Source organism: Sander lucioperca, chromosome 3 (genome assembly GCF_008315115.2).
Source record: "Sander lucioperca isolate FBNREF2018 chromosome 3, SLUC_FBN_1.2, whole genome shotgun sequence".
Classification (NCBI taxonomy): domain Eukaryota; kingdom Metazoa; phylum Chordata; class Actinopteri; order Perciformes; family Percidae; genus Sander; species Sander lucioperca.
This window is the reverse complement of record NC_050175.1, coordinates 32,521,036-32,547,711: the sequence shown is the minus strand read 5'-3', so window position 1 is coordinate 32,547,711 and position 26,676 is coordinate 32,521,036. Positions and strand designations below refer to the sequence as shown.

Below are 26,676 nucleotides of genomic sequence, written 5' to 3'. Positions count from 1 at the left end.
ATGGGCAGCCCCCTCACTCTGACATTTCTCCATTAGTGCATGTTTAAGGTCCTGTTTGTGCATGTGTGTGTAACATCCAAAGCTTCTGGTGCTTGTGAACAGCAAAACAAACATTTTACTGACGGGGTCCATGTTTTTCCACTTTGGTAGCTCAAACGCTCAAGAGGTAAGGATTGACACATTGGTACTTCCCATCACCAACCCATAGACTGTAAAAATAGTGGACGTAGCATCAGTGATGTGACGAGGGTGGAGCTGGGGAGAATGATGCGGCATAGCTAGTGTCGTTATGGTTGCAATGGCGCTAAGCTAACATTAAGAGGGAAAGTTGCCAATTTTCAACCTTCTGAAGCGAGTCATACAGTGGAAATTTAGCAACGGGTAAACACAGACCTCGGGGTACTGGCGCTGTTCATCTGCATGTACGGCAGAACAAAAAATAGTAGATTTTCCCTTAAGTTACTAGCTAACGCTAGCAGTAGCTGGCTAGCTTGTTTGGCAGAACAAGACATTTTAGGCGACCTAAATGTTCCAATTAACAATGAAGTGAAAACACACAGTGGGAGGGTCAAAGGTTAAGATGAAAACCCGGACAACACCCAAAAACAAGTTGAGGTCTATTTTAATGTCCACAGTGTTAGCATGGTTAGCATTGCTAAGCTTCTGACCTGATTGACAGGTCCTAAAGCATCCCCTGCTTTATCGTCTACTTTAAAATAAATGGGACCATCATTTACTAAATGAACATCATGCTGTATTGAAGAAGACTTGAAACTAGTGATTGAGACTATGAACTCATTATAAAAATGTTTAATGAGGTAATAAATCAAGTGAGAAGTAGGCTCATTTTCTCATAGACTTCTATAGAAACAGACTTCTTTTTGGAGCCAGTGGAGTCGTCCCCTGCTGGAGGTTAGATAGAATGCAGCTTTAAGGCACTAACTATTGGCTTCACTTTTTAGACCCGGAAGCTTTGTCCATTATGTATACAGTCTAAGCTCCAACCATAATCAAATACAGGATTATTATGCCCATAGCATTGCATAGCAAATTTGTGTACTTAAAAGGGTACTTAAAAGAGTCACAAAGTCTGACCATGTTAGATCCATCTCTGTGCAACCAGCCAGAAAACTCTGGGCTCCAGGCTCTGGACTGTGAAGGCCACTCCCAACATCCATTTACGGCCCATTTGTGCGCCGACAGTCCAAACTAAATGAGGAGCAGAGGGATATGCGATGCTCACTCAAGGGCGGACTGTATTATTGACAGCTTGTTCTTACTGTGCATTCTGCCCCACACCCTGCCGACTGATGACTGCACATCAATAGCCTAATGCACGGCTCCTTCATAATGCATCACAGTCCCAATGGATGATATCACACAGGGCCTACTTTTATTCAGGGTTTGCAGCACTCTGCTCAAAGTGTCCAGGAACATTAATGAGAGGTCACATCAATACTGCACAAAGTAACAATCACCACATGCCACATTATTTCTACTGTATATGCTATACAAGCATACAAAAATGCTATAGTACACCTGGATGTGTTTAGACGGTAAGCCATCGCACCTCCTCTAGATTAGAAGCTGGCTACGTTCAATCTGCAGGTAAAAGTGACCCAAATCCGTGTTTTACTCATACCTGTATTTATCATGACAGTGTAAACAGCCCAACTCATATGGCATCTGATCTTTTTCAGTTCTGATTTGGGCCGCAGGTCAGACTGGAACCCAGCCCGCCGCAAAGGACTCAGCCTACATGGGGCGCACACTCTCACTGGGTGAGCTAGAGGTCGCCCCCCATCGTCACAATTCCGCGCCTAGAACAGCAAGCCCCCAGGAACAGCGCTAGGCTTTGATGCAAACATGAGCATTGCGACAGAAGTGGAAATGCAACGTTTTTTTCCCCACAGACTTTACATGGCGAAAGACACGTCTATATATCAGCGAATAAATGTTTTTGAGGTACGTCAACTTACAAGTCCGTTGGTGAACTACAAAGCCAGCAGACAGAGCCGTCTACAGGGACCGCTAAATCATATCAAGATCGAACATTGAAATGGTGTGTGTGTGATTTTCAGACAGCAGAAGTTCTCTACTGTCTCGGAATAATCTAGAAGTGGATCAGCATATCTGATGAAGCTGATGTACTAGCACAACTCTTGCACTTTCTTTTGGGGTTGTACCCACATTGTTGAATGTGCTTATTGGAAGTCGCTTTGGATAAAAGCGCCAAATTAATAAAGGTAATGTCATATGTACTGTATAATCATTTAGTCTGAACACGTGTTCAACTGAATCAAGGGAATAGGGTGTGGGGGAGAAGAGACATGAGTTCTCAGAGAGTGTGCTTAATCGAAGAAGGATCTGGGTTCCAGCCAACATTTAGGCCACTTTTTAGGTTTAAAAGTGCGGTATGGAGAACAGAAACACGTCTGATGGTGGTGGTACTACAAATGGACAAAGTATACACAGCAATAGCAGACAAGTCCATTCAACAACAAGTCAGCATGGTTATTTTGTAAGACGTTAAAACAGAAGATAGTATACAAATGGTTCCACAGGCTGAGTAGTTATTCCCAACTTAACTGTTCTTTATGTATTCATTTGTGGAAGGTAAGAGTTGTCACCATAGCCTGTATATAAAGATGGACGACGCATCGCCACCTCCTCCCGCTGTACAAAAGTGAAGCCAAAATCTAATTGCGATTTACCTGGCAGATGTTTTTTTGCTACATATTGCACCTTCTAAATGGTAAATAAAGTAGGAAAAATAAATGAAAAATCCACTAAAAAATAATAAAAAGTGGAAATAAAAAGAGGAAACAAAAAATGTTAAATCAAATCTTACACCAAACATTAAACAAAATATTCACATTTGATTAATCGCGGTCTTCACGATTAGCTAATCGCATTCTTTCAAATTGTGATTTCGATTTGAAAAGGATAAATCGTTCAGCGCTAAATAAAATCCCATCTTATCTGAAAAATGAACACTTGAATAAACATCAGGGTGATCAAAACTACCTAAAAATGGCAGAAACCAGCTTTTTCTTCATGTCCCATCAGCTAACATGGAGGGGGCGGGGTTTATGATCTATACTGCAGCAAGCCACCAGGGGGCGATCCAGACGTTTTGGCTTCACTTATACAGTCTATGCATCAACCCCTGGTTGTGAGTGTGTCTCTAACCGGGTGAGATCACAAACTCTGTCCAATAAAGCAAGGAACAGCCACTGGCATGCAACAAGCAGAAAGAAGAGATGGACATATTTACCCAGGACATTCCCTACAGGCACCTCATCCAGCTCCTCCAGCTCCCGGCCCATCAGCAGGTAGAGGCTGTCCATGGAACAGATGGACAGATGGGGCACGGCAGGCACACGGTCCCAAGCACTGGAACCCTCTGGCATCTGGCGGAGACCAGAGAGGGAATCAGCATGAGGAGCAAGGAGGCTCACGTATGGTAATGTGTCAACCACTGGTGGAAGAAGTATTCATGTCCTTTACTTCAGTAAAAGTATTAATACCAAACCGTGGAAATGTTCTTTGCAGTTTGCAGATTATCTGTATCGGCGTTTTATTTTCCCTGATAACCGATAAAGTTAATAAATTAAAAAGTGTTCTACTGGGCGCCCGGATAGCTCAGTTGCTAGAGCGGGCGCCCATATATGGAGGTTTACTCCTTGACGCAGCGGGCCTGGGTTCGACTCCGGCCTGCAGCCCTTTGCTGCATGTCATTCCCCCCTCTCTCTCCCCTTTCATTTCTTCAGCTGTTCTGTCAATAAAGGCCTAAAAATGCCCAAAAAAATTATCAAAAAAAAAAAGTGTTCTACTTTGGCTTGGTTACAGCTCTGTGTGTGTCCCTCTGCTTCGGTTTCACTCACCACTGAGGCTGACTTAATGTCCCGCCCACAACACTATCTGACTATCTGTTACTGGGTATTATGTTGAAAGTTTCTCATTTATTAAACAATTGCTTAAAGCATTTAAACAAAGTTTTGTGTTGGAGTTTGTAACATTCCAAAATCTTAATTTTGATTTAAAGATTTTCATTTTCACTGTAAATGCATATTGGTTCCAAATCGGTAATAATAATAAATCGGTATCGGCCTTGAAAAAAACAGTATCGGTCGACACCTAATTGAAAATGTTACTTTATTAAAAGTATGTAAGTATCATCAGGAAAATGTACTTAAAGTATTAAAAGTAAAAGTACTCAATGCAGTAAAATCCTCCCATTTTAGAAAGGATCCAAACAGTTGTGTGTTTAATGGTCTAAACATTTCAGCTGGACTTATAGGCCTTTTTATTGTTGGCCAGTTTCATTTATAATAAAACATCAGATTTTATAAACTACATGGGTTTTATGTGGAGAAATCTTAATGTGTAAAGCAACTAGTAACTAACGCTGTCAGATGAATGTAGTGGAGTAAAAAGTACAATATTTCTCTCTGAAATGTAGAGGAGTAGAAGTAGAAAGTGGCATGAAAAGAAACAACTCAAGTAAAGTACAAGTACCTCAACATTTGTACTTAAGTACAGTATTTGATTAAATGTACTTCGTAGTAGAAGAAATAGTAGAAGAAGTAGTAGAAGTAGAAAGTAGCATGAAAAGAAAAGACTCAAGTAAAGTACCTCAACATTTGTACTTGGTTACATTCCACCACAGGTGTCAACTAATGTCAACTTAATATTTCAATGTCTAAAGGTAGCACATTTACAACAGCTTTGAACATCACGCAGAGAGAAAATGAAGTGGGGAACAGGTGCTGATAGCTGTGGGGGTTTACCATGCTCAGGCCCTGGGCGGGGTCATACTTTGGTCCCAGCACAAATACTCTCCGTCCTTTCTTGGCCACACCGCTGTAGACCCGCGCAAACGCGACGAAGGTCTGCTGATCCTCCTCCTCCGGCTGGGAGTCCTTCAGTGTCAGACCCTCCATCTTAGCTGACAGGGAGAAACACCACCCACAACCAACCCACCCACCCCCCCCCCCACACACACACACACACACACACACACACACACACACACACACACACACACACACACACACACACACACAGAAAGTGTTCCTGTGAGACTCAATCACAGGGAACCGTCTTCCTTACACATACTCTGACACTGGATGCTGTATCTAGTTTTCTTTTTATGGTCTTTATTAAAGTCTGAAATAGGGCTGGGCAATATATGGATATTATATCAACATCGATATATGGGGCTAGATATCGTCTCAGATTTTGGATATCGTGATATGACACAAGTGTTGTCTTTTACTGGTTTTAAAGGCTGCATTACAAGTAAAGTGATGTCATTTTATGAACTTACCAGACTGTTCTAGCTGTTCTGTTATTTCCCTTTACCCACTTTATTATCATTATATCACATTATTGGTGATTATTTAAAAAAAGAATCTCATTGTGATTAAGTGATAACGATAACATGCTTCCATGAAAAACTTCCATGAAAAACATGAAAAACATTGTGTAAATATTTTGTGAAAGCACCAATAGTCAACCCCTACAATATCGCCACAATATTGATATCGATGTATTAGGTAAAAATATATTGTGATATTTGATTTTCTCCATATTGCCAGCCCTTCTCTGAAACATTTAACAATGTTAGCTGTGTCCAAACAACGACAAACATTCGTTCTTTACCTCCAGGTAATTGATGTGATAATTTATTCACAATGTATTAAAATGCCATTTTTCAGTAAAAAACCCATGGATTAAATGCTGCTAATATTTGACCCTTTTGAGCATTCAATCCACCCGCTCTCTGTCAAATATAATGATGAAAAAATAAGCGCAAACTGTCTGCGCAAACTCAATCAGAAATATTTGTACTAGTCTTCTGTCAAAGTGTGGTGCATTTAGAGAAGTAAAAAGATGGATGAAAAGTGAGAGCTAGCAATGAATCAGCGAGTAGAGAGTGGAGCGTACCTGAGTCACATCCTGCAGGTTGGCCTTCCTGTGAGCGGCTCTCTGCTGCTGTCTGATCAGCTGCCATCCTGTCAGCATGTCTCTGCCGAGCCAGCTCCCTGCGCTGGGCTATCTCCTCCTGGGTCAACGGCCTGAACACACACACACACACACACACACACACACACACACACACACACACACACACACACGGGGGCACATAAACACACGAAAGCACAGACACACACACACACACACACACACACACACACACACACACACACACACACACACACACACACACACACACACACACACACGCACACACATGTATACATACACGCACACATACGCAAAGGCACGCACACGCAAAGGCACACACACGCACCAGGTTTGTGATGACCAGGTTTTGGCTTATTTAAGGCAGATGACTCACAGCCTGACTACGCTCCACTCACTTTGTGATAAAGGCTACTCAACAAATGAATTTTCTTCTCTTTTAATGTCTCTCTGCCAATCAGAAGACTAGCCGTTCATTAAATAACCTGTGATATCAATTACCCGTCACAAAGTTTGTGTTTTAAAAAGTATACCAAGTAGAATTCTAAATTCCACTGTATGACCGAACTGATATAGGGCCATATATAAACACGTTTGACATGCATTGTCAAAGCGTCACTGTACTGGACAATAAAGTTGTTCCGATACAATACAGGTATTGGAAAAGCCTCCGATACTGCCAAATATGCTGGTATGCTGGCACCGATGCGACACCACGAACAAAAATCTACTCCTAAAGTAGTTTTTTAATGTTCTTATTCCGTTATGACAGACTGTCAAAGTAGATAATAAAAAAAAGTTCTTTGGCATTCATTCTCTGTAACCTGAGCCAGGCCAAACAAACAATGATAGCAATTATATTACATCCATAGAGTGTTAGTACAGCTGTTAAAAAAATATAATATATACAGTATATGTTGTGAAACAATCCGCTCATGTTTTGTGGTTCATATCCTATCATCTACTGGCTGGACCTCTGTGAGTTGATTCCGAAAGCAGTTATGAGATCTTAGAGAACAAAGTGACGCAAAGCAGGGTTCAGTTCACAATGTTCTAAAGGTTTAATAAGACACACAGGGATATATACATTTTCTAACAATCACTCCATTCACTTGGATGACATGAGAGTAGAAATATAAGGAAGAGGCTTCATAGGAATGGACACCAATTTTGTTTGTGAATGAATAATGTATCGTAAATAAATAAATGTTGTTCCTTAAAATACAGGGGGCATAAGTAAGCCTAATAGCTGGTTTGATTTGCATTGAGAGATGATCTTATGGAAAGTACCCCATGCCAATCTCTAGGTATGGTGAAGGGTATGTGATGATGTGGGGCTATTTTAATTCCAAAGGCCAAGGGAACTTTATCAGGATGCATAGTATCCTGGATCCATGAAATAACTGGCCTTTAAAAATAAAAATCTGCCTGCCTCTATGGGAATTTAACATAGGGGTGTACTTACTTATGCCCCATGTATTTTAAGGAACAACATTTATTTATTTACGATACATTATTCATTCACAAAGAAAATTGGTGTCCTTAAAGGTTGGATTTGTCCTATTGTTTTTAATTAAGGCATTAAGATCAATTTCCAAAAGATGATTTTTTTATTCCTCTTTTTAGTCAACTTTAGTATGGGTTCATAAACTTATGAGCACCACTGTAGAATTAATTCAATTAACAAAGCAATAGTATTGAGGGGCTCTCCTAAATGTGATACAGAAATGGGCAAATATACATCTGTTTTTGAAATGTGTAAAGATACAAAAGGTTTTAGAGATATGTATATCTGTATCGGGAAAGGAAAAAATTGTATTGGAACATCTCTTCTGGACAACGGGAGTGTGGGACTTCTGTCAACACCTGAAACATTCTGCTGCCCCTGACCATAAACCACTTCTAAAACATGGACTCTGTTCAATAAACATTCTTGAAGTGGCAAACTTTCAATTTCCCAGATAGGTAGCTCAGGAGCGAGCTGTAAAAACAGAACACAATTATCCCAGCATTAGTTTTGACCTCTGTGTTTCTGTGTATGCAGTGTGGTCTGTGTGTGCATGTGCAGTGTGGTCGGAGTGTAAGGGTACGTCTGTGTGTGTGTGTGTGTGTGTGTGTGTGTGTGTGTGTGTGTGTGTGTGTGTGTGTGTGTGTAAGACCACCGTGACTATAGCAACACAGCTGCTCACAATAGTCCTGAGTGACGGCATGCAACACAGAGTTCAGCTCCATGATGACAAACCACTTAAAACAGCCCATAATTTGCCCCTGACAACAGCAGCAGCCCTGCCGAATCATTGAGACTGATTGCACCTCTCTTTTGCATAAATTTTATATAAATGGGGGCCACAGATTGAGTTCAGGATTCCGACAGGAAACCACCAAAGAGCAAATGGCGCTGGATGACGGCCTAACCTCACAGCTTCAAACTGCACCAGTCAGCTCACTCAATAAAGCTATCTTCACTCACATGATGTCCTCCCAAACCAGAAAGGCAAACAAACCAAAAGCAGACAATGTTAAAGTGAAGTTTATCAATGTATTCATTTGAGCCGAACATCTGTATTAAATGCATTTCTGTGTGGTACACATAGGGCTCCATGCTTTCCCTCTGATTTAAGCTAAGTGCTTTATGTATTTTAATGTGGCAACGTTTCATGTCTGTTTTTTATGACTGTTTAAAAACCGTTCTAGTGACGGGCATTGGGAATTAACAATAATTATAAATGCTGTGATGCTGTACATTGGAGCTTTTGTTGCACAAATGTCTATGTCTTAGCATTTGTCCCTATTCAAATAAACATGAAATGAAAAATATGTTGCTGCTTTTTCCCTCAAGTGGTGAAACCAGTCGCTCATTGGTAATAATGAGAACGCCAGACAGGACTTGGTTTCTGGCCTCGCCTGCTGTGGTTATGAAGTAATGGCTACCAAACACTGAAGCTGGACGATCGCAATGACAGACAGACCTTTTAACATTGTGAAAAGGGAAGAAAAAAAGTGTGCTGGAAAATGAACCGATATATTGATATTAACGCTGTCTGCTAAACACACTTCATGGCTTTTTACCATTGAAGGATTTTGATTGAAGATGATTTCCATTCTGGCTCGAGCGGATAAAAATGTAACTGAGCAGTGACTGAGATGAAGCTCTGAGCCAGCTTATTAGCTGTCATGGAGGAGTTAGGCTGCGTCTCATTTCTCTGTCTTACCCCTTACCCCTTCCCCTTAGTTTTGCGCGTTCACACTGGGACAGAGTAAGGGCTGTCCCAATACTCATTTTGATTGAGGGGTAGGGCTAAGGGGAAGGGGTAGATGCCCCTTAAAACCAAGCAAGGACGCAAGCTTACTTGAAAGCAAGGGGTATCCAGACACATTGCGCAACAAGGAACAAAGGCTGCCAGGTCGACCAGAGAGACCCATAAATGTAAGTATTTTCGGCTTAAAGAATTGATTTAAAAATTACGAAAGTCGTGTTTTGTGCGCTACACAGTCCTGTACGTATATATTTGCAACCATATTTGTAATTGAAACATTTTTAAAAATCGCTAGCTTGCTATGCTAACACTAACGTTACACTGCTTATTTGCACAACAGTCCCGCATTTCTCTGCCTTGAATGGACTCCATGCATGTCTACAGTGTTAACAAAACTCCATTAGCAGCAAATTTCGTTTGATATCAGTGCATAACACTACTTGCTTTGGAGACATCGATACGTGCTTTACATTTACCGTCCTGTATCACACACAGGGACGCCTGAGGAAACCCGGCAGCTGATCCACTTTCGGGCTGAAAACGAGCAGAAGTTTCTGCGTTCATGTTGTAGCCATTCATTATTGTATTGGTACTGTATTATTGTAATCATGTGTAATTCATTCCTGTTCAAGCACCTGTACATTGTTGTTGGTTATGATACAGAAAGAAGAATGAAGAAAGAAATGGGGTATGGAGGGAAAGGTTACTGGCCAACAGGCATCAGACTGTGGTCTGGAATTTCAGAATAGCTGTAGTTTTTTGTTTGTTTGTGGTCTTGTGTGTGTCTTTTTTTAGTTTTATACATTTGAGTGCCTTTTATGTGTGTGACATGTAAGTTATGGTTCTAATAGTTGTAATAGTGTTTACTTTAATGGGCAATAATTTGTTAACAAAGAAAGTGTTTCTGAACATCAATTACATTCTGAACATCAATGACATTCAAAGCTGAAACAGATATACAACACACCATGCAGTGTGTATGCAAATATTTATTGCAAACAGACCTAAGTATGTATGATGATGTAACCAAGTGGCGTCTCATTTCATAGGGGTATGTTTTCACCCCTACCCCTTACCACTCGGTTTCGAGGGACAAGGGCTAGGGGTGAGACGAAGGGGTAGGGGTAAGGGGAAGGAGAAAAGAGATTCAGCCTTAGTCTGGCATTGCCAGACCTTTCTTCACAGCGTCTGGCTAGTCCACACAGCATTCTGTGATCGTCCAGACAGCTAGCTAGACTATCTGTCCAATCTGAGTTTTCTGTTGCACGACTAAAACAACTTTTGAAGGTACACGTTCCAACAAAACAAGGTCCTTCCCGAGGCTATTTTGCAGAGGCACCGTGGCTCCGTCCAGCACTTAGCACCGCCCATGACGATTGTGATTGGTTTAAAGAAATGCCAATAAACCAGAGCACGTTTTTCTCTCATCCCAGAATGCTGTGTGGACTAGCCAGACCCTCCTCCGCAGCGCTGTGGAGGAAGGTCTGGCAATGCCAGAGTAGGATTTAACCTGCAGAGATCTGAGGAGCAGTTAACCATAGTCCTCATAAATCCACCGGAGTTTAGAATGCCAACACAAAGAAAGTGGAAGGTGACGGACATCCGGCCGGAATTTTCCGGAAATGGAACGTCGTGGATACAGACTATAAAGGAGAAGACTCTTCTTAAAGGAGTTCCCATTAAAACTGCAGCTGTCCTGCAGCTCTAGAAGTGTGTGATGAACATCGTCACATTATGCTCATAATTCATGATAATATGAAACTAGCTCTATGTGCATAGACAGTAAAGCTTTAAATATTTGAAAAAAATCACTTATCTCTATAAGGTGTTTTTGTTCATTACACCATTTGAGTTAGATTTGATTTAACCATCTATAAGCACTTCTAAATGTTTTCTCAGGTAATAACATGATCCTCTCCATATGCTAAATATTGCATGGCAGTCATTTTTGTCATCAGCCATTTTATTTGAACCAAGACTTCGACCAGTTTGATTCGATCCAACAGCTGACTGGTCTAGAGTTGAAATGATTAATCAATTATTTTTCAACTTTTAAATGATGGCCAACTATTTTATTAATCGATTAATCAGTTTGAGTAAAAAATCTCTGATTCCAGCTTGTTAAATGTGAACATTGTCTAGTTTCTTCACTCCACTGTGACAGTAAACTGAATGTCTTTGAGAAACACTGATCCATATTTTTCACAATTTTCTGACATTTTAGAGACCTAAATGTGTGTGTGTGTGTGTGTGTGTGTGTGTGTGTGTGTGTGTGTGTGTGTGTGTGTGTGTGTGTGTGTGAGATGCAGGTAGTGGGCAAAAAAGAATGGAAGCTCGTGTAGGCTCATTAGCCCAGATTTTGGGCAGGTTTTTTCCTTTCTAGCTTACAGTCTGAGATGACCCTTACTTCCTTTTTATACAATGCCTTTTTGCCTCTCGCTATCTCACTCTCTCTCTCTCTCTCTCTCTCACATATCTGTACCTCTTCCTCCCCATCCTCTAGCCCGTCTCTGACAGCCTGCCTATATCTCTTCTCCTCTGCGTGCCGCTCTGTTTCCCTGCGAGTGCATTGGCAGAGTCTGCCATAAGGATCCAGTCCTGTGACAGGAGGGAGCGGGGGTGGGGGGAGCAGAGACGCTGCCAGCCAGAGGGCTTAAGGTGGATCTTTCTACTCTGCATCAGATATGCTGTAGGCTCACCATGTATTTCTGGGTTTCAGCACAAATGTTTAAGGGTTTGTTTTGTTTCATAAAAAAAATGCATCCTCTCCGGGAGAGTCTGACCCCCAGATAAAACACCACTGCAATGTCTAAACTCACAAATCAGCATTTTCAGGTCAGATAAGGCCTCCATGTCCTTAAAGTACTATATATTAACCCTATTTTATGTTCACAATCTTCTGAAACCAAACCTTCACAAACACAAGAGCAGAAATGCAAAAAGTTAGTTAGTTTCCAGATCTCAGCAAATGACTAGTTGTAATAAACATAAAGCTTTATTGCGTAACTTTTTAATTTGAATGAACGTCAGTTACATTAAAGCCATTGCCAAATGAGTTGCTACAAAGCTAATTAAGACTATCAGTTCCACACAACTCTCTCAGTATTTCTCAGTATGACTATGTTCAGAAGATTGTGTCGCCTGGCGAGTGAAGATAATTACCTCTTCTGAAGAGTCCATCATGTTTTTTTAATCCTCCGTGTCGTCCTTGGCTAATAGCAACTGCGTGGAAGAGGGGTGGGGGTTAGAATTCCTCATGGGGGAGACAGAAACTATGCACTATAGCTTTAAGGCATATTGCAGAGTTCCTTGTGTCAAACTGGTAATGTTGGGACAATTATTAGTAGAGGACCGCTGTAATGGTTGTCATAGGAGTTCACTACGCTGCAGTGGAGCAGTTTACAGCTCCGGCACAATTTAGCTAATGCAAATCACTCTATAGTGCACAATGAGGCAGAGCGAAGACAATGAGCTCTCTCCGGCCCATTAACAGCTCACACACGTCCTCCACTGGACAGACCATTACACCAATACTGGGAGCAACACTTTAATGGCTCCCCCAAATCAATCCCAGTCTCCTGTAAGCATCTGCTTTCAATGAGGAATGGCAACAGGCAACTGTTTGCTTTAACATGTCATCCCGGCCTTTTAAGTGGTCTACCCTTAGGTCACCTCCAAGAAGGACGGACAGATCAGAGAGGGCTAACAGCTGGATCCCCTCAGGGAGAAAGAACCAAAAAACCTCCTAGAGTAAAGAAGAAACTAAAGGGAAAGGTGCACGGGTGATAGAGATCCCAATACTGAGAACAGATGGCAGGTAAAAAATACAGATTGAATACTATGAGAGACAGGTCATGCCTAGGCATGTCACAACTCAAGATTTTAAGACTGATTTATTTATGAGGACAATGCACATTAATCAACATTTCTGTAAATGTGCCAGTGTTAGCCAGATGGCTAATTTTTAACTGTAGTCCTAGTTACCTAGCACGTATGTCTTTATGGCGGGAGGAAACCGGGGCACCCGGAGGAAACCCACACAAAACACGGGGAGAACATGCAAACTCCACACAGACCGGGGATCCAACTCTGCAGTGTCTACTTGCTGTGAGGCAGCAGTGCTAACCACTGAGCCTAGACCTGATTATTGCCACCTTGCACAGAAGTTTCCTACGGTGATCTTAGCAATCCCTTCCATGATTGACACATTTTATTTCTTCAGGTTTATTGTTAATATACATTGAAGATTAAGGAAATAAATAAGTTATAAATAAGATCTGTGGGTCAGTGAACTTTGTATCAAATGTACATTTGTCATTGTTGTTCACCCAAAGAAATCATCTCTCCATCGTGATATCCAACTTTGCCAGACAAGTTGGGCTCAGTATCAACACCTCCAAAACATAAGTGATGTGTGTCAACTCCATCTTCACAGCACCCATCCTTGTTAATGAGGAACCACTTGAGTTTGTGGAAGATTTCATCTGGGCAGTCTCATCAGTAAGGACAGCGGGGCATCTAAAGATATTAAAGCAAGGCTGGGAAAGGCTCAGGGTGCCTTCTCCCAACTCCGTCCCATCTGGAGATCAAAACAATACAGCCTTAAAACGAAGATGCTCCTATATAACTGCAATGTAAAGTCTGTTCTGCTGTACGGTTCACAGAGCTGGTGAGTTGTCAAAACAGACATGAGGAGAATGGAAGTGTTCCATAATGGATGCCTCCGACGAATACGCCAGATATTTTGGCCTAATAAGATCTCCAACAATGAACTGTACAAGACATAAGTCGCCTTAAAGCGTAACTCTCGCCAAAATGCAACCTAGGGTCTTTTTGTCAATATACCAGAGTCAAACTTTCATTTAAAAGCATAATTAGGACGGAAACACTACTTTTAAGATTTACCGTATTCTCGCTTTCGGTCAAATGGTCTTTTGAATGGGAGTGCTAGGGGCACTACTATGATAGCATCAAAATCACTATTTTTAAAACACTAAGAAGGCTGGACTTAAGTTACGCTTTAAGATGGAAACCACCTGGCAAAAGAAAACCTGAGAGGCCCAAAATCACCTGGCACAGAACTGTGACACAAGAGCTGGAACAGATGAACCTGTCATGGGGAGAGGCCCAACATGCTGCCAGGGACCGAATGCAATGGAGAGTGCTCATTGAAGCCTTATGCCCCATAGGGGACGAAGAGGAGTAAGTAAGTAAGTAATCATGATACCCAGCTATGCTGATTGGTTTTATTTGCCCATTTTTGTCTCTGAGATTTCTGCCTCCACAGTGCAATGGTGGTAAATGGATTTTTTTATGTTTTGTTTATGCTTACAGCGTTGACCAAGAAAAAAATAAAAAAAGAAACTGTGTCCCTATTGCTCTGAATAATCCACAGACCACAGTGAGCAGTTTTTATAGGAACTATTTCCACCTACTGTGGCCATGTGTGCACTCTCCTCAACATGCTGCTGTGCTGTCGTCCTTAAGAATTGCGCCGTGGACAATTCTACTGCAAGCACAAGGGAAGGTAGAGCCACATCCAACCTGGATTTTTCAGGCCAATACAGAGATCAATGTTGGAGAGTTCATAAAATCTGATAACGATATATTGGCTTCAGCATTATATTTTAATCTGTTAAATTATTAACGGTGATTAACTGATAATCAATTAATCAATTAGTTGAGAATAATTCTTGTCTTTGGAAACACATATCTGTGCCGGTTCCATTTGCTGATGAAGGCTGTTGGATACAGAAAAACTCCAGGAATAGCGGAGTAAATGGACCTCACATTTAGAATGATTACCACAGAACTGGATGTCAACATGACAACATTGTTCAGTCTGACCAGCGGCTGATTAGAACTGTTCATCAAAGAGCAGACACATGCAGTTGATGCGGCCGCAGTCTGTGATGTTTACAATTTTGGGGGGTACGCACCATTACTGTGCGCAAACGGAATTTCAGAAGTTTGTGGGTCAGCATGCAAAGGTGCAAAGACAAGCACAAAAACCAAATAGAAGCCCCGCACACCGGCTGCGTCACTTAGCGTTGCACACACCGAATCCACCATACAGACAAAAAAATAAATATATAGTAGTGACTTTCGGGGTGCCCTACTAGCTCACCTGGTAGAGCGTGCGCCCCATGTACAGAGGCTGAGTCCTTACCGCAGTGGCCTGGGATTCTCCAAAAGAAAACACTGTTCACAAACAGCTCTATTGTAGTCCAGCCTTTACTTCCGTGACAAACGTGCGTCACTTTGTAACACGTTATAATGCTTGCCTAGCTGCTAGCGTGGCATGCCCACATACTCTTCTTCTGACTGGGTAGTAGTCCTTACCTAGGTACTGTGCATGTGCGACTCCCAACAAAGAGGGAAGAGAAGTGTGATGTCTCACTCTGTAGCTAAAACAGAGAGCTCGACACACAGGGTGAAAAGAGGAGCTGCAGCAATGTGCAATACAACAAAAATATGGTGTTTTTTGAAAATTAAATGTAAACCTATTCTGATATAACCTCTAAATACAATTATGAACCTGAAAATGAGCATAATATAAGCACTTTAAGTTACTACCTGTGTATATAAAAAAGAATGGGTGTTGGTAACTTTAAATAATGTTCTTTGTGTACTACGGTCAGAGCAGTGATTTGACACTAAACGGCAAAAAGAATGTTAGCACTAAGAATCAGTAGTGCTGCTGTAGTAAGTGGTATTTACAAGCTTGTTCCTAAGACGTTCTGTGTGACTTCAGGCCCAGTTTGGGCCAACTCTATTCCCTCCTTTACATCCAATAAAGAGCAGACATATGAGGCAACACTGCAGCACCATCTACTGACTACCCTGTCCGTACGTACACACACACACACACACACACACACACACACACACACACACAGTTACCTCTGCCTGTTCTGAGGCAAGGTCTTGGTGTCAACAGCAAACATCTTGGACACAAAGATGATGAGCGGATCGTTTTCCCCACTGGAACACTGGAGGAATGCTGGAGAGCAACCGAGGGGAGGAAAAAGAGTCAAACACATCTGAAATTACTACACAGGAGGTAGATGAGCGCCAAAGTCTTTGTTAAAACCAAGGTGAAGTCCCAGCCGTTTGCCAAAAACAATGAATCATGTCAACATGAAATCACTGCACCATCACAAGCTGGAACTGAATTTTCAAACGTAAACTTTTCAGACAGCCAAGTGATTTATTAAACGTACCTGTGTATATGTATGTAAGAGTTTGTTTTATTTGTATATTCACTTGGCGAAATATGTTTGTTTCACAGTAGTGTTCATTCAGTTTAGAGTGAGTATCTGATTTTACTAAATTAGCGAACATTATTTGGTCATTTAGTCCAACTAACGAGGAAATTAAGTTGAGCAAATAATGTTTAGTCATTTCAGGTACAGGGTATTATTTTTGTAAAATGTAGTTTAAATTTGTCCCAGTTTATGTCCTTATTAAACAGCATTTGGATCAAGTGCCAGGTCAGATATGTCAACTAAATTCCATTGCACCTTTTTTACCTCTCAATCTATACGGTTCAAACATTAGCAATAGGGGTGTGCATCTCTGCGATTCAATCTGTAATTAGATACACAGTCCCTCATCTCTACAAAAACTAAAACAATAGAGATACATTTGTAACTATAGGATACACTGTGATTCAAAGCTAATTTGATTCAGCCGCAATTAGGATTTGTGACTACAACAAATCAAATATTTGCTAAACTTTTATTTCAAACACTGAGTCAGAACTTTACAAAGAGAGTTATATATCCTGCATCAACAATAGGAAACATGAGCAGTGACACACTTTTTAGCTTGTCCCTAAAGGCTCAGACACTAGGGTTGGGTACCGTTCACATTTTTATTGATACCGGTACCTGAAATTCAGTTCCAGTTACAACAGTACCTTTTTTCGGTACTTTCCCTCTGTAATAACAAAAAAATTCCAAACCTATTTATCCTAATTGCTTAGAACATTGTTATTTATTTAGAATATTTTACACTCAAAACTAAATACACAAAACAAAATTTAAAACCTGTCCCTACAACCTATTAAATCCAATAATTATTAATTTCTTAAACAGAACTGTAACTTTTATTCTTGTATTTGTAACTTATTCTATTTTAGCCTGTTTTATTTTGTTGACCATTTTTAACTGCTCTTTAATGTTTTATGTAGTGTTTTAAATTGCCTTGTTGCTGAAATGTGCTATAGAAATAAAGTTACTTTGCCTTGCAACCTCAGCCTGTCAGTCAGTCACCAGGGCATAGAAACCACAGTTGTGCCTGCTTGTCTCATAGGAAGTGTAACGACAACAGCACCGGGACCGCTTTCGCCTCGCCATTAATATCATATCGGAGCGAACGGTGTCTGCGGGAAGTTTTGAAAACTGTAACCACACTTACAACCGCTTTACGGCGTTGCCATGACTCACTGTGACTTTAACAAAACTGCAGAGACGACGTAGTTTGCTCGAGTTTTCTCAGTCTGCACATTTGAACCTAAAACAACCTAAAAACAACCTTTGTGTGTGTGTGTGTGTGTGTGTGAGTGTGTGAGTGTGTGTGTGTGTGTGTGTCTACCTCTCTTCAGCTCTTGCGTCTGTTCGGGCAGTGAGTCGAACCGCCGCGGCCCGACACTCATCAGTTTCTCCACCCTCTCTGCCGTCATGTCTATGGGACTAGGAAGTTTCTCACACACCATCGCTACAGACTGTGTTAAAAAAAACTCGATAACAAATGCACAACATCCCCCCAAAAATGCTCACCTGAGGCAGTCAAACAAACATAGGAAGGGAAAGAAGTTTAGCTGATAAGAGATAGAGGCCAAAAGGCAAAGGATACAGAGGACAGCCTGGGCCAGAGGTAACCACTGGCTGCAGATGGCAGAAAGAAGAACTTTGGGGTCCGAGTGACGAGAGTCCCTGGCCAACACCTTCACCCCGAGTGATGCTATCACCTTCTCCACTTTCTCCTTGTCTCTACAGTCACAGAAACAGGATAGATAGACTTTACAGACGGACGGCGAGGCATGGATAGCAACACACTCTGCTACAAGATAAGAGGATATATACTACAGTATATCTTCATGTTCAAACATCCCATTACAACATACAGTGGTGCTCATAAGTTTATGAACCCATGCTAAAGTTGACTAAAAAGAGGAATAAAAAATGGCTTATTTGTGAATGTATAATGTATCGTAAATAAATAAATGTTCTTCCTTAAAATACAGGGGGCATAAGTAAGTTATTTAACCCCTATGTTAAATTCCCATAGATGCAGGCATATTTTTATTTTTAAAGGCCAGTTATTTCATGGATCCAGGATACTATGCATCCTGATAAAGTTCCCTTGGCCTTTGGAATTAAAATAGCCCCATATCATCGCATACCCTTCACCATACCTAGAGATTGGCATGGGGTACTTTCCATAAAATCATCTCTCAATGCAAATCAAACCAGCTATTAGGCTAACTGAAATAAAACCATGCCAATCTCTAGGAAGGGAACTTTATCAGGATGCATAGTATCCTGGATACTATGCATCCTGAATCCATGAAATAACTGGCCTTTAAAAATAAAAATCTGCCTGCCTTTATGGGAATTTAACATAGGGGTGTACTTACTTATGCCCCTGTATTTTAAGGAAGAACATTTATTTATTTGCAATACATTATTCATTCACAAAGAAAATTGGTGTCCTTAAAGGTTGGATTTGTCCTATTGTTTTTAATTAAGGCATTAAGATCAATTTCCAAAAGATGATTTTTTTATTCCTCTTTTTAGTCAACTTTAGTATGGGTTCATAAACTTATGAGCACCACTGTAGAATTAATTCAATTAACAAAGCAATAGTATTGAGGGGCTCTCCTAAATGTGATACAGAAATGGGCAAATATACATCTGTTTTTGAAATGTGTAAAGATACAAAAGGTTTTAGAGATATGTGAAGGATGAAGTGGTTACCTTGGTTGGTTATGATTTTGGAACAGTCACCCCTTCAGCACATTTCAGCTAAAGTGGGTAGTGCAAAGAATGCCTACAGTGCTAAATTGACTGAAACACTCTTGCACATAGTAAGGGAGACTATTGTCAGGCTACATTTACACCCCTACATTTTGGTTTTTAAGCAGAGTTTTGAGCCAAAAGCGATCTCTGTGCACACAAGGGTTTTTAGCTCCAGAAGGCCAGAACACGCCCAAACCGCATATCTCATCAACATTCTCATATATTGGGCATAAACAGGAGGCAGCGTGTACACTCCGCCCGTTGCTGGTAGTTGCCATGCGAACGTTAATAGCTTTAGTCTCAAAGAACGATAATCATGACCGATAAGAGCCAATCAGACGGAGAAACAGTGTCGATGTTGCCAAAGGTCTCCGTTTGCGGCCATTGAGACCAAGCCCCCAGGAAGAGCGCCGTGTCTTAAAGCCAACATGGGCTTAGCAGATAAGGGTGGAACTGCACCCCATGGCCCAGAAAGACTTTTCACATAGAGTTGAAAGAAAGAAACTACTATATTTCAGCAGATCATTTTTTTTTTGGGGTACATCAACTTACCAGCCCAAACACTTAAAAGGTCCTTGTTTAAAATGTCACGTTTTTAACATTTTTAACATTTACTAGTAGCTGAATCAAGAGTTATTAAACTAGGCATGATGAACGCGCATAATGGACACTAGCAGACTGCACTGTGCATGCTCATATGACTGTTCTCCCGAGGTCCTGTAGCTGTGATAATGGATAATGCTAACGCTAATGGTTGTAATTCACCATGTGTTCTATTAATACATCCATGGTATGTATGTTGTAAAGCCTGTAACGTGGATGAGAGATGAAGCCATGGATGTTATTAAGAGAAGCTCTGTTCACGAAACTGCAGGCTAACCGTAGTAGTTAGCACTAGCTAGTAGCTAGCTAGCTAGTAGCACGACATAATTACTAGGGCTGTCAATCGATTAAAAAATGTAATCAAATTAATTACATACTCTGTAATTAATTAATCGCATACATAATTAACGGTGCCTGAACCGATACTTTTTAATAAAGTTAAAAAAAAAAGAAAAAAAAGAAAGGTACTAAACAACAGTTGGCGACATTAAAGAACTTGTTTCAATAATAATGTAATAACTATAACAATAACTTATTTCACTAGTAAATTGCTGTTGAATGACAAAAACAACCACCAGATGGGAAAAGGACATTTAACAATAACTTTGAATGCACCACGAGGCTGTAAATTACTAGTTTCATGAAAGCACCATCTGTGTTTCTCCGACGTCGGCAGCTGCAGATTGTTACACCCCGGTGTTGAATCCTCTACAGTGAAATACAGACAAACTTTACACCGTTTAGCGTTAGCTGTCAACATTTTAACCGTTTTTAATCCAGCTACTAGCTAGCGGTAGGCTAACGTTAGCTGCTGTTGAGTATGACTGAGTTGACTGCCCTAATAATTACATCTCCTTGGTTACAATACATCCATCGTTTATTTAGCCAAGCATGTAAACGATCGGGAACAACGAAAACACAATGTTTAACGTTAGTGAATATTTTATACAATGAAACGATGAGTTCATGAGCTTGCCACTTGTAAGAGACACGAGAGAGAAGCTCATGAACGAGCATGTTGCTAAGACAACACAAACTGTTGCTAGTACGCATGTCCATCGTGACGTCATGGGCCAGTCAACGTGGAAGATCCGAGCTCCATGTTTGCTTTATGCGCTTTTGAGCACTATCTTTGGAATGTACGGGGCTTCTCGCCGAACGCTCTATCCAGTTCTCTTAATACATCCATGGTTGAGACTGCAACACAACCCCGCAGATTCCAAACCAAAACGGGTCAGAAGTGTTCCCAAATATCTCCGGTTTAGGGGCTCGGAAAACGCCAGAGCAGGGGGAATGAGAGGTGTAAACGTAGCAAAGATATTCGTTTTAAACCAAAACGTAGCAATGTAAATATAGCCTCAATTTCTGGATCTCTAAAAACAGCCCTGCACTGGACGACTGGTATAGGGAAGTATTATAAACGTTTTCTTTGGGGAAGAAACTGACTTACACACTTATGACAATGTCGAGGGATTCATCAAGATATGGCGACCAGTTCTGGACGCAGTGGACCCCGCGGGACTGAACTTGGTCTTACCCAATTAACAAGATGGGAACTGACTATAGCATGTTCAAGCAATTTGGATACAATTATGTCCATCTGGTGGTGTGTGTGTGTGTGTGTGTGTGTGTGTGTGTGTGTGTGTGTGTGTGTGTGTGTGTGTGTGTGTGTGTGTGTGTGTGTGTGTGTGTGTGTGTTTTGTATTGTTTTATCATTATTTTTGTATGTCTCTGTCTTACTTTCTCTTCTTTAGTATGATGTATGTATAGTGAGAACCCTGCTGTGTTTTTTTCTTTTCTTTTCTTAGATGTGTTCAGTTCATGGAAAAAAAGAGAAGAAAGCAATAGTGATTGTGATTTTTAAAATGTAACAAAGTGTTTCAGGGTAGTATGTCACCCACCTCCTAGTGACAACGGCATCATATAAACTCCAAATGTTATCCAGCACAAGTTGCACAAACAGCTGCTTCTTTCCTTTGACCTGCAGCAAACATGGGAGACAAAGACATCACACCAGAATCAATGCAAGCTTAAATCACCAGCGATACAAGCTTCCAAAAATGATGGACGCGCCATTATTCTCCAGACTATAGAACAGTTTTGTAAGAACAAATGCCAGGGAACCAAATACTAAAAGCATAAGAGCTGAAGAGGGAGATAGAAGACATTTTTGTTTCTCTGCACCAACCCATGCACACACTAGGGCTGCACAATTAATCGCAATTTTATTGAAATGGCAATATGGACTAGTGCAATATCGAAATCGCGGGGGGTGCAATATATGTTAAAGGCAAAATATGCGTCAAACCATTGTGAATGAAGAATTGTGGTGCTGCAGAGACGTCCCAGCCTACAAATCCTATCCTACAGACTAAAAAACATCTTTATTTGGAAAAGATCCTCGCAAAAATCACACTATATTCATTTTAAATTTCTTTACATTTTCAATGAGAATAATCATACAAAAATGATCATTCCCTCCAATACCGTGAATCATAACACAATCGATTTATCAGTCAAAATAATCACAATTAGATATTTTCCTCATATCTTGCATTAGGGATTTCAGTTTTTTTGGCAGTTTGCAGATAATCTGTATCAGCATTTTATTTTCCTGACAACCGATAAAGTTAATGAATTAAAAAGTGGGCTACTTTGGCTCGGCTACAGCTCTGTGTCTGTCCCTCTGCTTCGGTTTCGCTCACCACTGAGTCTGACTTAAAGTCCCGCCCACAACACTATCTGACTATCTTTTACTGGGTATTATGTTGAAAGTTTCTCATTTATTAAATAATTGCTTAAAGCATTTAAACTAAGTTTTGTGTTGGAGTTTGTAACATTCCAAACTCTTAATTTTGACCTAAAGATTAAAATTTTTACTGTAAATGCATATCGGTTCCAAATATCGGTTGTCGGTTTCATTTACTACTAATAATGGGTATCGGTATTGGCCTTGAAAAACCAGTATCAGTCGATCCCTAACTAATACTGTAAAAATACTCATACAAGTAAAAATGCTGCATTGAAAATGTTCCTTAAGTAAAAGTATGTACTGTAAGTATCCTCAGGAAAATGTACTTCAAGTATTAAAAGTAAAAGTACTCAATGCAGAAAAATCATCACATTTTAGGGGGCTTTCACACCTGCCTCGTTTAGTTCGGTTGAATCGCACTAGAGTTCGTTTGTCCCGCTGGTGCGGTTTGTCAGGGCAGGTGAGAACGCGGCATTCACACTTGTGTGCGCACCAAAAGCGGACCAAACAAGCGTACCAAGACCAGCTTGAAGAGGTGATCTCGGTATGCTTTCAATCGAACTCTGGAGCGGTTCGTTTGTGGTGAGAAGTCTGACATATGCCGATTTTATGCTATGCCACCTATGTCAAATGCACTTGGGCGCCGCATGATTAACATCGCGCAACATCAGCATCACACATGCACACGCTCGGTTTCCGCTATATGCATGTAGCAGCGGCACACCGCTAATTATACACGGCTCTGCAGAGCAGTCTGCTCTACCAATCTCAGGCGAACGGTCAGCCGCTTTCTCTTCCCTCACTCACGCGGAGCCCGTGAAATATGACAGCTACAGTTTATCGGAAAATAGCGTTGGGTACACTGACTTTGATGAATTTACTGTTTATCAGACCCCAGATGAGACAAGAAGCTAACGTTAGCGAACGCTGCGGTCCCTCTGACTCCCCGCTGCAGGAGACTTTGTATTGCCCTGACACGCTGTATTAACGTAACTAAAACGCTTTCCAGGTTAGTGGGGATGCATACCGCTCAAAACCAACATTAAAAACGTAGTAATCTTCCCTCAGTTTTGTTGCTAAACTGTGTGTAAAATGAGCGGTGACGTTAAATCGTGTCAGATAACGCACCCTAGGGTACCGTCTATTTGCTGGATTGTTCCAAGGTAACCGTCGGTAGCTAACGTTAGCAGATAAGCCCGTTGACAGCAATGGTATATTGTTCATATTTATGCACAATGACAAATAAAGCAAACTTGCTAAAAAAGGAACTACACGCTGTTTTCAGGTAACGTTACTGTTGATGTTCAAACAGGCCTGTGTGTGTGTGTTTTGAGAAATATATTTATACTGCAAGGCTATATTTATTTTATTTTTAATTGTTATTAATATATTATTTTATTGCCATTATCGGTTTCCCCTGCGGGCCGCACGATATGAGGTAAACATACGATAACGTTGTTGAATATCACGATAAGCATATTACTTGCGATAAACAAAGATATTAAAGTGTTCTCAGTTCTGCTGCTTTGAGTATTCTGCTTAAATAGAACAAACTGCTTGTTGAAACAAAGAAAACACTAAAACATAACATTAGGGTTGGGTTTGATTCATGTCTCACATTTAGCACATCAAGATAAGCTCCGGATGGTCTGTTCAAAACGAGTACAGAGCGGGTTCAGCTCTGCTCTGGTGCCCCATGTTAGCTCTACTGAGTGGGTGGCAGTGTTTTAGTGTGCAGGCAGGACTACAGGGAGCCAAAGGAGGTTCCATTAGCATCTCACAGAACTACACTCTACATTCAGTTCAGTTGTAAATGACACGCAGTTAGGACTGAACATTAGAGGCAGAGGCCCTGTACTGAGTGGGAGCACAGAGACAGAAGTAGAAATACAGATCAGAGGGTTAGATCAGCAATCAGCCAGCCAGTGTCATACACCTGCTGGTTTATCATCGCATCGTAGCCCTCAGAATCTTAATCCAATCGTGAGGTGCCTAGAGATTGGCACCACTAGTAAAAAGAGCACAGCACTGGTACTGATGATGTGAACACCTACAACTGTCAGCCATACAAGGGTTATGTAAAAACCATCATGTATGCAGTGATATGACACCACTGGACTAAAATAGGGGGACTTGGGCAAAGCTAGTTGAAATCAGTGTAGGGCTGAAGGATTAGTCGTTTTCAAATCAAAATTGCGATTAATCGAATGTGAATTATTTATTTGAATGTTTGGTGTAACATTTGATTTAGCATTTTTTATTCCTCTTTTCGTCATTATATTTACTGTTTTTTCATAAGATAAATGCTCGAATAATATTACATATCACAGATTGTTTACAGAAATGTCCTAGTTTCAGTGGATTTTTCATTTATATTTTATCACTTTATTTAACATGAGCGTAGAAGGTGCAATATGCAGCTCAAAAAAACAACAACCACAAATCGAATCGTAATATCTGGCAGAAAAATCGCACTTGGATTTTTTTCCCCAAATCGTTCAGCCCTAAATCAGTGTTGCATCGGTCTTAAACTAGCAAAGACACTTGCGTCGGGCTTTGCGCTGCGCCAAGTGCAAGATAGGGCCCCTAAAGTTGCAAAGCGAAGAGAAAACGAGGAACATAACACAAATGAGCTGCTGACTATATGCCAGCCAGAGTAATTAAAAAGAACAAAAAACAGCTGTTATTTTTTTATAGTTATTATCAATCCAGCTGTCACCCAAGGGTAAGTATTACTGATGTTTGATTGTTAATCTGTACCCATTTTTAATGAACAAAATAAATGCATATATTCACAAATTATTGTTTTATAAAGAAAAACAAACAGTAAGCCCTGAACAAAGATTGAATGTGAGGTTGCGCTCCCCTTGCAATGAAGTAACAGCATATGTGGCCGGGTTGGTTCAGTGGGTAGAGCAGGCGCACATATACTCAGAGGCTTATGCCTCGATGCAGAGGTCCAGGGTTCGAGTCCGACCTGTGACGATTTCCTGCATGTCTCTCTCTCTCCCCTTTCTCACCTAGCTTTCCTATCAATTAAAAGGCGGAAAAGCCCAAAAAATAATCTTTAAAAAAAGAAGTAACAGCATAAGTCTCAATTCACCAGCCAAGCAGTAACAGTTGTAGGATTCGGTAAACCTCGGATTTCTTTTTTCAGTCTTTCTTTGGCAGTTACAGAATGTGTCAAATAGGAGAAAGGAACATGGGGGAAAGATAAGATGCATGTTTAACAAAAGCCCTACAATGACTCATGGTTACATTACCTGAGCTCCTTTCATGATCTTCTTTGCTTTAGCATTGAGGTAGAAATCTCCCCACAGGGTTTTGAGCAGCACCTCTGCCTTGATACCCATTTTCTGGCTGTAGATGTGGGCAAACTGCTGGATGCTAGGAAATACAAAAAAGCAAACTCTTAGTCCTCCGTTGACATTTTTTATGCAGGTTATCACAGACAACAGAAAGGCATTGTTCTTTATTACAAGCTATGCTGTAATTTTAATCGGGCTCATTAGCAGCTTTGAATAAAGTGGGGCTTTGATGAGAGATTTGAACAGGATCAGGGTGAACATGTTGTCTGGATCTTATCCTCCTATTATTTTGCCACAGACTGTGAATGAGTTTCTCGGGTCCAGAGGCAGATAAGACTCGGCCATCTCCTCTGAGACCTGATCGGTTTATTTAGTGATCACAGGGACACAGCTACCCTCAGCCAGCCTTTGTGTCCTCATCACTGACTGTCTTACACCAAACTGCCAGTACAGCATGGAGACTTTATGCAACTGTGGAGTGGAACACATGGTGTGAAGTGATGTAATGAAATGTAAGGAGAAAGTATTATACTTTGAAATTCCTCAACTGGAGAAAAATATGAGGTCTTTTTAGGTAACAAACAGCTTGGTTTTGCTCTGGTCTCTGATGCTTCTGGAATCATGTTGAGACTCAATTAGTGTAAAATGCTGTATATTAAATCTAAGTGGACAGCACCATCTAGTGGAAGTGTAGAAATGTTTTCAGGTGTATCAAAATGGAATGTCATTTTATCTGATAT

At 40.8% G+C, this 26,676-nt stretch overlaps 1 protein-coding gene across 6 annotated transcripts in view; it reads right to left on the bottom strand.

The window, feature by feature from the left end:
* efl1 (elongation factor like GTPase 1) overlaps positions 1-26,676 on the bottom strand; it is a 165,198-nt gene that overhangs the window by 116,811 nt on the left and 21,711 nt on the right. For all 6 annotated transcript variants that reach the window (XR_004105162.1, XR_004896949.1, XR_004105163.1 and 3 more), the window contains exons 8-15: positions 25,892-26,015; positions 21,778-21,857; positions 18,108-18,244; positions 17,847-17,969; positions 16,152-16,251; positions 5,953-6,083; positions 4,794-4,951; positions 3,278-3,413 (exon numbers count right to left, since the gene is read on the bottom strand). Coding sequence is in view for 1 of the 6 variants with exons in the window: in XM_031300981.1 (XP_031156841.1) it covers positions 3,278-3,413; positions 4,794-4,951; positions 5,953-6,083; positions 16,152-16,251; positions 17,847-17,969; positions 18,108-18,244; positions 21,778-21,857; positions 25,892-26,015 (989 nt within the window). In the remaining 5 variants the exon portion in view is untranslated. The remainder of the gene's footprint in view (positions 1-3,277; positions 3,414-4,793; positions 4,952-5,952; positions 6,084-16,151; positions 16,252-17,846; positions 17,970-18,107; positions 18,245-21,777; positions 21,858-25,891; positions 26,016-26,676) is intronic.